The sequence below is a fragment of the Ruditapes philippinarum genome, unplaced genomic scaffold, assembly GCF_026571515.1.
Source record: "Ruditapes philippinarum isolate M1 unplaced genomic scaffold, ASM2657151v2 ctg402_1_1_1_1, whole genome shotgun sequence".
NCBI lineage: Eukaryota > Metazoa > Mollusca > Bivalvia > Venerida > Veneridae > Ruditapes > Ruditapes philippinarum.
Genome location: NW_026858860.1, coordinates 150861 through 163895, shown reverse-complemented (window position 1 = coordinate 163895; position 13035 = coordinate 150861). Strand labels below are relative to the sequence as shown.

The 13035-nt window shown below is 34.5% G+C and overlaps 1 protein-coding gene across 2 annotated transcripts in view; it reads left to right on the top strand.

The window, feature by feature from the left end:
- Nucleotides 1-13035, top strand: part of LOC132754507 (fibrocystin-L-like) — a 193667-nt gene that overhangs the window by 31168 nt on the left and 149464 nt on the right. The window contains exon 9 of one of the 2 annotated variants that reach the window (XM_060745147.1): nt 6212-6333. In XM_060745147.1, the coding sequence (XP_060601130.1) occupies nt 6212-6333 (122 nt within the window). Of the gene's footprint in view, nt 1-6211; nt 6334-10850; nt 12439-13035 lie in introns of those variants that run through there. The other variant, XM_060745148.1, reaches the window with a different exon arrangement.

Here is a 13035-nt window from a genome sequence, read left to right as displayed (position 1 = left end):
AAAGATAATAAAGATTAAAATGACTTTACCATTTATTTGAGTTTATTTCAATTAATAATTATAAAAAAGATGATCTGTTTTAACCATATCTAGGCATGTTTAAAGTTTGATTGAAAAATACGACCCTTTATAAAGTAGCTATATCAATACAACAACAAAATATCGTATAAACACATCTGTGGATATGTTTCTACATTCCAAATTTCACAATTTCCCCCTTTGATATATGAACTTTGCGTAGGCCGTTGCTATGGTGCTTGGGCGGTACCATGCAATTTTCAGTAACGTCCATGTACAGGTTCAATCAAATCGAGCCAACAACGTTTTTCAATTTTGCCGTTTTGATAGTTTTTAGGGATTCTGTTTTTTTTTATTTTAAATTGGGTCGTACAATAGATATTGTTGCAAAGACATGCAGGCCCAGGTGTCCATTTTGAAATCAAATATGGCCGGCATAGCAGTCAATGTGTAAAGTATGTATAATTATTATAATTATCAGCCAAGTATTCCTAAAGGTAATTGAAACATGTAAATTAACGGACATACGATACGATATGTACCAGAAATAATAATTTTTTTTTTTAAGTAGATGGTAAAGAACAACGGTGGCCATTTTGATTTGACCTTTGGAAGGTCAAGGACTTCAGGTACAGCCGTGGTAGAGCAAAAAATGGATTCAGCGTACCCGAATTATGTAAAAACGATTGACTACCAGCTTGTACAAAAAAATGACGTTAGACTCTTAACGGGTCTTTTCAGAAAATCAAACCCGTCTATTTCTGCTAAAGCTGAAATATTTGATTATGATATGAAACATTGTCTGGTGGACCAGTATCAAATTTGTCTAAGGTGACAACGAAGTCAATTATCACTGAAAATACCTAAAATGAGATTTTTTTGCTAAGTAGTTTTATCAACCTTTTCTGAACACATTCGTGATTTAATTTTGGAAGCAGTAAGTCCAAAAAATGTGTTTTTAAACGTTTTAAAACGGTACCTATACTATTTGTATCTGCTATTCGCGTAACCTGTCGATTATCGATAACGCTCCGCCCCCTGTTGAGGCATCAATGAGGAAAATCGGTAGTTCCATATATCCGTGAATTACAGGTCCATACTGGTCCATACTTCTCGTAATACATGTATCGTACAACTACCGTACATCTTTTATGAATATCTCAACATTTAGCCTTTTTTTATGAATTAAAAAATTGTCGGCCAATGTACGTAACATAATGTATGAAACATAAATAATTAAGCATAGCGGCAAATCGCACGACCACGGGGTTCGGATTGAAAATGTAGTTGCTAATATATCCATAATGTGTGAGAATAATTTGTCTGTCTCGTTAATCTGATAGATATTACATTGAGTTGATAGACTTTTGTACGGCTTCATGGGTTTACTTTACATTCAACCTCGTTTTCTAACAATGTCAAGTAAAACAATTAACAACAAAAACAGACAACATTTTTTATGTGAACACCTATATGACTTGTGGTAAGGTGTCCCTGACAAATTTCTAAACCCCCTTACGGAATTCACTTATAAGTCACTTATAGGCTATTTTATATGTAGATTATACTTCACTTAGTCAATTCACCTATAAGTCAAGTATATGTATTTTAAATGCAAATTAGATGTAAGTGCAGTATATGTCTGGCATTTTGACATATAAGTGAAGTATAAGTTATATATAAGTCACAAATATGTGACATGTAAGTCAAAGATATGCTCAACTTATAAGTAACATATAAGTGACTTATATGTTACATATAAGTGACTTAATATAAGTCACTTATAAGTAACATATAAGTCACATGTAAGTCGCATATATGTTGCTTGATGTCAAAAAAGCTTGAAATAAAATAAAAGTTTAGTAATTTAATTTCAAAAATGTTTATTAATTTATATTCATAGTCATATAAATGAGCAAAATACAAAATTCAACATACATATCCTTCAGTTCAATCATCTTACATTCACTAGTACAAAAACAATATTAATTTCTAGCAGCAAGTTTTTGTTTTTTACTGGTTTTCTTGGAATCAAACACTTTATTTATACAATTATTTTGCTGGAAGTCTGTCGGTAAGGAACTGTTCAAATCATAAATTTGATCAAATGTTTCTGATTATTCAAACTACTATTTCTTTTATTGATGTCTGTTTCAGTGCTCTGCTTCTATTTCCTCGGAGAACTTCATGTGGCTGTGTTCACCTTTAAAGATAAAATTCATAATTAATTAAAAAAGTTGTGGAATAAATTCCGACCATTGTATATGCAGTTATATTTCATATTTTTTATATCATCAAACTATATTAGCTATTTATGCTATATACTAAGTTACACAGTATCTCATTTTAGTGCACAAGTCAACAGTGTTGCTTAAGAATTGCTTAAAGTCTCTATAAGAATTGATTAACTGCACTATTTGCAACAACATTTATTATGCTCTTTTCTGTGAAAGATTTAGAGCAGTAAGTATAGAGATTAAAAAAAATATACCTTTTCAGGCTCAATACTGCATATCATTATTCACCTGGCATCTCAAAGTAAGAAATGGTCCCACTAGCCTGCAATGTATGTAAAATGTAATATCAGATTTCTCCATTGAAAACAACAATAAAATGATTATGATTTATTCAGCTGCATAAAACTACTGATTGTACTATTTAGTTCTAAAAATTCAATTAATTTAACTATTAAATCTAGATTTAAATCAATTACAAGTATTAGTAGTAAATCTAATGTATGAAGCTTAGAAATAAAAACAGCCTTGATCTCTCAAGTTACAAATTTTAGTTTGCTGCCATCTTACTTTGATTGTTTAATATATAACCTGTATCAATTCTGCATAAATGTAACTCAAAGGTATTTACCTGATTTTGTTGTATTATCTTCTTGTCCAAGGTGATTCTTCTTGTCATTCTTATTTACCATTACTATACTTAAACATCTTAAACAAAACAATATCTCTAAAATTCCTAAAACATCAAGTAGATTCTCTGTGATTTCCACCAGCTTGCTAACCTAAATGTTTCAGACTTACAACTGTGTACCTGGGCAGGTCCAATGTTATGTAAAACAGGGTAAATCCAAAAATCAAAGCACTCATCAGTTCTATCTTACAATCATTGAATGTGAAAAAAAATCAAATAACTAATAGATATGTAAAGTTTAAAATTCATTATACATTTTTGAAAAAGAAAATGCAATGTCCTTTTTTACAAATTCAGGATAGGAAATGTTATCTTTCCCCAAAATAATCACATGGAACAGTCTGATTTGTAGGAATGACCAGTCAAAAAATTAGTCATGCACATATGGTGGCAAAGGCAGGTGGCCAGTTTTATCAGACCTCTTATCTATGTGGTGTATCAGTGGATGTAGAAAATATAAGCAATCTTCAGGCATATTGGTTCCTTGATTTTATATAGATTAAAAGAGCAATAGAAACTGTTTATTTCAAGCACTGTTTTTTTATTGTTTAAATATCTAAAATACACTAGGCCTAAATGTCTTAAAAATAACACTTGTATATTAAAAAAAAATACACCTCTTTTTCTTGTTAGAATATCTTACTTCCCCGAAATTAGGTCTGTAAGAAGTACAGTTGATAAAAACATATAGATTACAATGTCTGTTTCAAGTTAGAAAAAAAACAAGAGTAGATTTATGCCTTGGGTGACTTTTATGTGAAATATTTTCCTTGTGAGAAGAAATGACATGGAATTTCATTTCTGTCCATGGTAGCCTAGAAATCTCTGATTGAATGCCATTTCTGTCCCAATTCCGCACAGAATATGTACCAAAATTTTTTACAGGTAATATACTTAATTGATAATCATTTTTCCTATTATCTTACTTAAAAACCCCCAGCTGTGTTCAAAAATTAATAAGCAACATTTAAAAAAAAATCTTAATTGTTTGTGATTTAGGTCTAAGATTATAGTATTTTAAATTCTGAGTATTTTGATACCCATTGTATTAAAGCAAAGAATTACATATCAACTTCAATAAATTTTATCAATTTTTCTCATGTTTTTGTACTTAGTAATTTTTTCAGCTTTGCTCAGTAATAAAAAGTCTCGCAAAAGTTCTAAGTTTTCACTTATATCTAACATAGAAACTGGTTACTTCAAAGTTCACCAGTATAAGGCACTTATAGGTGACTTGTATGTGACTTATATGTTGGGGAAAAAATGGCCAAAAGTGACTTATATATAGCATATACCTATAACTGACTTAGACAGGTTTTTAGGTGATTTATAAGTGACTTATATGTAACTTATAGTTCTCTTATAGGTCAAGTATAAGTTGCATATAAGAAACATATAAGTCACTTAAAGTCATTTTGGTAAGGGGGCCATTTTAGATTGTCTAAGGATGATTATTTCTCTATGAATAAAAAAAAGATATTAAAATATATTTTCAGTGAAAATAAATTGTTCGCCAGTAAATCGGACACAGTACTAATAAATCTGGGACAAAGTATGAAATTTATTGTATATCCCGGTAGAAACTGGATCTCTATGCCGTGCATAGATGATATTCATGATAATAGAAGTCAAGAAGGCCAGATCATAATGATCGAGTAATACCTTTTATTTCTATTAAAAGATGTGAAGCATTATCAATTTGGTGGAAAAAAATATATAATATCCCGTTCTTATTTGTACATCTACCATGGACTTGAAAAGACTGTCAGAAGCTCAGTTTTTTGTTATTTTATTTTATATTTTAACGGAATTTCATACACGAATACACAGGCAGAGTGACACTTGTATAATACAATAATAATGCTGATGATAATAATAATAAACTTCAAAAAGGAAACAATTAAATACCCCGCTAGCGGTGCGCAATGCGTTCCATTTCCCCCCACTGAGTGCCTCAAATTTTACCGATAGTCACGTGACATGTGCGACAGATACCAGACGGACAGTAAATCACGTTAAGAATTGAAGAAATTTCGGCTATAAACTGATATTAATCAGCAGCTTTTTAATTGGTCAGATGTCACTGGGTCATAAAATGTTGTTAGAGTATGTTACCGCAACTTGTGACCCTCTCTGGTGCGATATTTGTGTATTATGCAATTATTTAGCGTGAAACGTAGGGGTCCGAGAGAGAACAGCCGATTTATGACACTTCGTTTGATGCGGGTCGGACTAACTTTGAATCGGCATAACTTTTTTAATAATCAAGCAATTAACATGCAGTTTAAAGGACATGAAAGGAAATTCATTTACGGAGGGAACCATGTCAGGGATTTTTGTTTGCTCAATCAGCGACTTAATTATCTTTAATTACGTAATATGTATGGTGAAAAAAGTCGCATAAAATGTTTGACGTTACGTAATATTTTTTTGAGAAAAGATAGAAAAAATTTGAGACACAGTTCCCCAGATAATATAAGTATGGTTATTTTCCAAAAACTTGATGACAAAAAAATAAAAAATGACTTTGATATGACGATTTAAAATTTTAGGATTTTTATTCAAAATCAATCATTTACAAAGGCATTTTTTTCAAATATGTTATTTTTTATGATGATCAACGATATTTAATGCACAAAGATTAAATAAATAACAATTATTACTAAAATAACTTAGTTTAAATGACATTTATGTGAGTACCACGGAAAGTGTCTGTAACATGTCACCTTAAATGAAAGCTTTGTGGTCAAAATTTTTCCTACCCAAGGGGACATAGTGACCTACTTTCTTCTCCTTTGATGTACAGCAATGAAATTTGTACCATGTCGCAGTTTTAGAATTAATATTGAACTTTGATATCAGCTGACCTAGATTTTGACAAGTGACAGTCTTTCTTTTTCTTTGATGAACAACTTTGAAATTTGGGTCATGTGTGCACAGTTTGAGAAGTAAAATTGAACTTTGATATCAGTTGACCTAGATTCTGACAAGTGACCTACTTTCTTTTTCTTAGATGAACAGCTTTGAAATTTGGGTCATGTGTGCACAGTTTGAGAAGTAAAATTGAACTTCGATATCAGCTGACCTAGATTTTTATGACATGACCTAGTGTCATATTAATGTGGTGGCATATAGCATTTTTTCACAAATGCAATCTTGTTTTCTTCTTTACGCCAAAAGAAATGTCATTTGAAGAAAAGCATATATACAAATATTATAAGCAGATCAGCAGCGAATAAAAACAATGATCCAACCTTTTTTTTTTCAGCTCTGTTTTGCATACAAAGGGTTTTTCTTGAACATCATCGGTGTTAAGTATGTAATCTTATCAAGTAATAGGCTCAAATCAAAGGAGTTAAAGTACAAATTCCAGACAGATTCAACAAAAGGGTATGTCTTTTTTTAAACATGAATACAATCTTGTGATGTTACAAGCTCACATTTTTTTATACGTATTTCATACCATTGCACAATCTGCAAGGTTATGATGCTTTTTGATGTTACCCTGTTATAATGATCATCTTTGGATTCTTTCAATTGTGAGGAAGCTATCCAGCTAGCTTACGGAACGCGGTGGTTCTACTCAGGTGCCCGTTCATGCCTGAAATAATGCACAGAAGGGCACCTGAGGTCTTCCTCCACCAGTAAAGCTGGAACATCTTGATATGACTGTGTCGATGTGACGTAAAACCCAAACAAAACAAAAACAAACAAATGTAAAATCATATGGTTGCCATGGCAACTAATAGACTAAAAATATGGCAAATATAACCTTATAGTCATAACTCAAATAGTACTGAAATTGAAAATACGAGGGGCATTTATAAAGTATTTATGAGTGTGGCACTTAAGTCGTAGATGTAATATTTCTACGGAAATTGAAAGACCAACCCTTCAAAGTATTCCCCTTCGACTTGGATGCACTTTCCCAAGTGCCAAATCCAATCGGAAAATGCTTTTTGGTAGGCCTCTTTGGATAAAGTGTTTAGACATTGGAAAAGCGCGCTGCCAATGGCATGCCGAGATTCAGAACAGTGACGTCTCATGTAGTTCTTGATGTAAAGATTCAACCAAAAATAGCATGGAGCAAGATCTGGGCTGTATGCAGGGTGTGGTAAAGTCTCAATGCTATTGTCGCTAAAATACTACTTTACCACCACTGACTAGTGGGCAGGTGCGTTGTCATGCAGGAGTTTGATTCTGCGTACGCCGGTACGGGGACGGGCTGTAGTATAGTGACTAACAACAGCAGAGAGAAATGAATCTCGATAAAAGATTCCAGTAATACTCCTACCTTCTGGTATAGGAATTTGAGCCACTATTTCTGGCAATCAAAAAATAATGCATACATCATGCGTTCTTTTGAGGTGCAACCTCTATGACCAATTTGTGGCCATTTTTGTCATTTTTACTGACCCACACCTTATTTTTATGCTCCCCGAAAAATTTCGGGGGAGCATATAGTCGTCGGGTTGTCCGTCCATCCGTCTGTCCGTCCGTCCATCCGTCAGTCCGTACGTACGTCCCGAATTCGTGTCCGGCCCATAACTTTGTTATTTGAAGTCGGATTTTAAAATTATTTCACAGAAATGATCACCATATTGAGACGACGTGTCGCGCGCAACATTTGGGTCGCTACCTTGAAGGTCAAGGTCACAGCATGACCTTGCAGCAAAATCGTGTCCGGTCCATAACTTTGTTATTTGAAGTCGGATTTAAAAAATATTCCACAGAAATGATCACCATATTGAGAGGATGTGTCGCGTGCAACATGTGGGTCGCTTCCTTGAAGGTCAAGGTCACAGCATGACCTTGCAGCAAAATCGTGTCCGGCCCATAACTTCCCTATTTGAAGTTAGATTTAAAAAGTATTTCACAGAAATGATCATCATATTTAGATGACGTGTCATGCACAACATTTAAGTCGCTACCTTGAAGGTCAAGGTCACAGCATGACCTTGCAGCAAAATCGTGTCCGGCCCATAACTTCCTTATTTGAAGTCAGATTTTTAAACTATTTCACAGAAATGATGACCATATTAAAATGGCGTGTCATGCGCAACATTTGGCTCGCTACCTTGAAGGTCAAGGTCACAGCATGACCTTGAAGCAAAATTGTGTCCGGCACATAACTTCATTATTTGAAATTGGATTTTACAACTATTTCACAGAAATGATCACCACAATGAGACATTGTGTCGCGCGCAACATTTGGGTCGCTACCTTGAAGGTCAAGGTCACAGTATGACCTTTCAGCAAAATCGTGTCCGGCCCATAACTTTGTTACTGGAAGTCGGATTTAACAACTATTTCATAGAGATGATCACCATATTGAATCGACGTGTCGCATGCAACATTTAGGTCACTACGTTAAAGGTCAAGGTCACAGCATGACCTTGCAGCAAAATAATGTCAGGCGCATAACTTTGTTATTTGAAATCGGATTTTACAACTATTTCACAAAAATGATCACCATATTTAGACAATGTGTCGTGCACAATATTTGGGTTGTTTTTACACTTTGAACTTTGTCTGTGACATAACTCTGACACAACAAAAGGTATACCTTCCTGTGTCCAAAACCTATTCGGGGAGCATCACCCGGTTCAACCGGCTCTTGTTTTCTTTACCATCAGGCTCATATAAATAGACCCATGTTTCATCACCAGTCACAATTTCATTCATACGGTTTTGGTCAGCCTTTTTGTACCTGTCGAGCAGCTGTGACGCAATTCGCACGCGCTCCCGTTTTTGGTCCTCATTGAGAAAGTGAGGTATCCACTGGGCAAAAACTTGCGTAACGTTAACACGTGAGTCAATATTTGAAAAACCTATGGCGAATAAATGCCACATAAATCACCTATCTCCTCCACTGTACAGCTGGCATCATCTTAAACAGCTTTTTTAACAGCAGCAATATTTTCGTCAGTCATTGCTGTGACTGGACAACCAGGACAGGTCTCATCTTTTTTAGTCTCTCTACAGGAGGTAAAAAGTCAAACCTGTTTTCTAACTGTTGAATACGCTAGGGCACTATCCACATAAACATTGTCTAAGTCTGATTTAATATTAGGTGCAGCAACACCAAGCAATGTGCGAATTTTACAATACTGCACACTTTGCTTGTCTTGAAAATTGTTCTCTTTTTCTGCCATTTTCAACTGCAGTGTACCTGACCGTAGTTTATTCAAGTGAACATTTCGCTCACTGCGTAGGTATTTCACGGTTTCCTCATGCATATAATTGTAGAGGACAGTCTTACATTTCCATACATGTATAATATGTACCAATTACGCTCTAATTAACAGTAAAAATTCACACTGATAAATACTTTTTTAATGCCCCTCGTACATTTATGAAACTTGAAATTTTTAATAGATGACTGTATGAAGACTATTCACATCAATTTGTGCTCAACTTTATGGAGTAAAGAGAAAGCTGTCCTACTCACCCAGCTTTGGCAACTCACAGAGTCCAGATTTCTGATTAAAGTTTTACGCAGTAAAATCGTTTTCACTGTGACTCACTTCCTTATTTCATAAGGTATTAACTTCAAACTTCAAATATATCGAGGGCTTGGTGCGAAAGGGTTGTAACTCATATAAGATAAAGAAGGAAGGAGTTACAACCTGTTCGCACCAAGCTGTGGATATGTTTCAGATCATCAACCATATCATATGTGACAAGGTTAACAGCTACAGCACTAAAATAAATAGAATTACATCCCCCCTACACTTAAACAATTTTTGTGTTGTCTTGAAAAAGGGGACATATAGGGGTTACTTTTGTTGTTGATGTCGGCGGCATCCGCGTCCCCTTAAGCTTGTCCGGAGCATAAGTCAGTCATTATAAGGCTGATTGACTTCAAACTTGGTATGCATGCTTCTTATAATGACCCAAAGTGCAGTGCACAAGAACTGGTACTCTGCACTTCTTATTTTTTGAGTTATTGCCCTTTGTTAATTTTCATACTTTATTTTTTTCGGGGCCATTTCTCATAATTATAAAAGCTATGGACTTGAAACTTCATAGGATGATAAATCTCATTGATATAAAGTGCAGTGTTCAAAAACCGCTACTCTGTACTTTTATGATCCTTTGTTAATAATCTTATTACTTAATAGGCTTGTCCAGAGTATAACTTGATCATTATAAGTTTGATCGACTCCAAATTTGGTATGTAAGCTTTTTTCATTGACCTGAAGTGCAATGCTTAAGAATCCATCACAGAGTCCTCCATTTGATGTGTCAGTGTAAAACTTTTTTCGTGGTATTTTTATTTTTCATAATATAACAGTTTTATAAATCCTGATGAAAAATTGTAACAATCAGTTCAAATGCCACTAAAATTACAGGTACATGTACATTGTAAGAGCGGTGTTTTACTTTATAATATCTAAGATGAAAATGGCTAAATGACAGCTACATGTAAATAGTTTCTACTTTACACTTAAGATAATTGTTCTTAAAATGTCACCACTCACATCATGTATGACATCTGTTGTATGAACATAACTTCATTACTAGGCAAAGAAACTTAACATGTTACTATAAAACAGACAAATTATAATTAGAACTGAAAGAGTTTAGTTCATTCATGTCTTCCACAATGACATAATTAAATGGTCATGCCACGACAAAACCAACATAATGGGTTTGCGACCAGAATGGATCCAGACCAGCCTGCGCATCTGCGCAGACTGATCAGATCCCTGCTTTTCGCTTATAAACCCTATATAACAAGTAGAGAAACTGTTAGTGAACAGCATGGATCCTGATCAGACTGCACGGATGCACAGGCTGGTCTGGATCCATTCTGGATGCAAACCCATTATGTTGGTTTTGTCATGACTCGGCTCAATTGGTCACGGCCCTTCAAAATGTTCCTGACATAATTCATGTAGGGTTCTAACCATTAGTTGACATTTGTTTTGCTGGCAATACTTTGATAATTGCTTGTTCTTCATATTAGCTTTCTCTACATGTTTGTTTTGCTATTTCAAGAAACATTTAAGGATTTCAGTTATCATTTGTTAATATACTGTGATTAGAAGTTTTATTCTATTTCGCTTTAGAATAACTACGGTATTAAATGTTATATGTCCTGGGCATGCGCCAATCAGTGTCCTTGCACTTCCGCAAGTAGTAAAACATAGTTTTACAAGTTGAGAATTAATTTATCTTTTTTGTGATTAAACGACTTGAGCGAACAAAGTTCGTTAATTTAAACTTTACTAAACAGTAGCCGTAATTGTTATCGTACGTGGTACGAACATTATTTATTGTTTTTGGTGTTATATCGAAGGATATTGGAACTTGAAAATTGCCACACGTGGTGGGGTAATAAAATTACATAATGGCGGATGGCCAAACTAAAAATCAAAAAGACATCGATAATGTCACTAGTGGTAAAGGAAAATCTAGTTAAACCTCAAGTTCAAGGGGAAAGCAGACAGCTCGTAATTTGGCGGAGGATTTACCCACAACTTCGAAAACTAGTGAAAAGTCGAGTGCTAAAATTGTCGACAAAAATGACGAGATTTTGAATATCTTGAAATCGCTTCGAGCTGAGCAAAAAAAAACAAACAGTAAGTTAGAAGCTTGTGAAAACAGACTCAAACAATTAGAAAATGTAGATTATAGTTATGATTATGATGCATATCAATATGAGCCTGACATGTATGTTGACGAAGAGGCTAGTGCCTCGGAAATATGTCCCCCAGTCACTAGAAAAAGAAAAATTGACGATAGCTGTTAAAAGTGAAAGTTCTGAAGGGTCTAGTCGTTTTGTGAGATTGTCAAAAAGGTTTAAAACAACCGAGGTGTGTGGGTCAGACATAGGTCAATTTTTAGCAGACAATGTAAATCATCTGTTCAGGCAGGGAATGGAGGAAGATCAGTATTCTGCTATGATCAAGGATGAAGAAAATCCTCGTCCAGGAAATTGTGACAGTCTTGTTACTGTAAAATTAAATCAGTTAGTCTGGGACATAGTGTCCCCAACTTGACATTCTAGGGACAAGAAGATGCAAAATATGGAAACAACTGTTATTAAAGCAGCTTGTGTCTTGATTAAAACAGTGGACAAGGCAGCGAAGTTGGAAACTGAGGTCAAACAGGCAGGTGGTGATATAGGGTCAGTGATAGATGGATGTAATGATACGCTGGCCTTTTTAGGACATGCTAATCGTCAGATACGTAGGGACCTTTTGAAGCCCGAAATGAGAAATGAGTACAATCATCTGTGTACCCATTCTCTACCATATACAAGTCAACCTTTTGGTGACAATGTGTCGAAAACCGCTAAAGAGATAGAGGAGTGCTCAAGAATTTGGCACAAGCTTCAGTATGGACCTGTTAGAGGCAGTTTTAGGGGTAGACCTGGTTTCCGACCAAGACTACGAGGAACTTTCAGTCATACTGCTGTACGTGGTATCAACAGTCATCAAAAAACCTCCAGCGCCGAGGGGGAGTCAGGAAATTTTAAATTTAAAGGTGAGTGAACTTTTTGTTGCTGGTCGACTTAAACCTTTTGTGTTAGAATGGAAAAAAATTACTAATGACCCAGTTATTTTAGATATTGTGCAGAACTGTCATATCAAGTTTATACATGACTGTCCACCTAGACAAGAGCAGATTTATAGGCAATGTTTCAATACTAAAGAATCTCAGATAATTGATTAAGAAATTGAAAAATTATGTAAATTAAAGGTTGTAGTACCAGTTGAATGGGTTGAAAATCAGTTTATATCACCTATATTTTTACGACCAAAGAAAAATAATGAATATAGAATGATACTCAATTTAAAAAAAATTAAACGAATATGTCCCATATCACCATTTTAAAATGAATATTTTTGAAACAGCTCTTATTTTAATTAGGAAAGATATGTTTATGTGTACTTTCGATATAAGGCACGCATATTATTCTGTCCCAGTGGCAGAGAAAAGTCAGGTCTTCTTAAGATTTCAATGTATATTGTATATTGAACGCGTAAATTGTTCTTGGAAGCCAGATCCATGTGCTTCTTACATTGTTGCTTTGACTGTAAATTGGGGAAAATTCTCATGTTCGTATATGTTTCCTCCTTT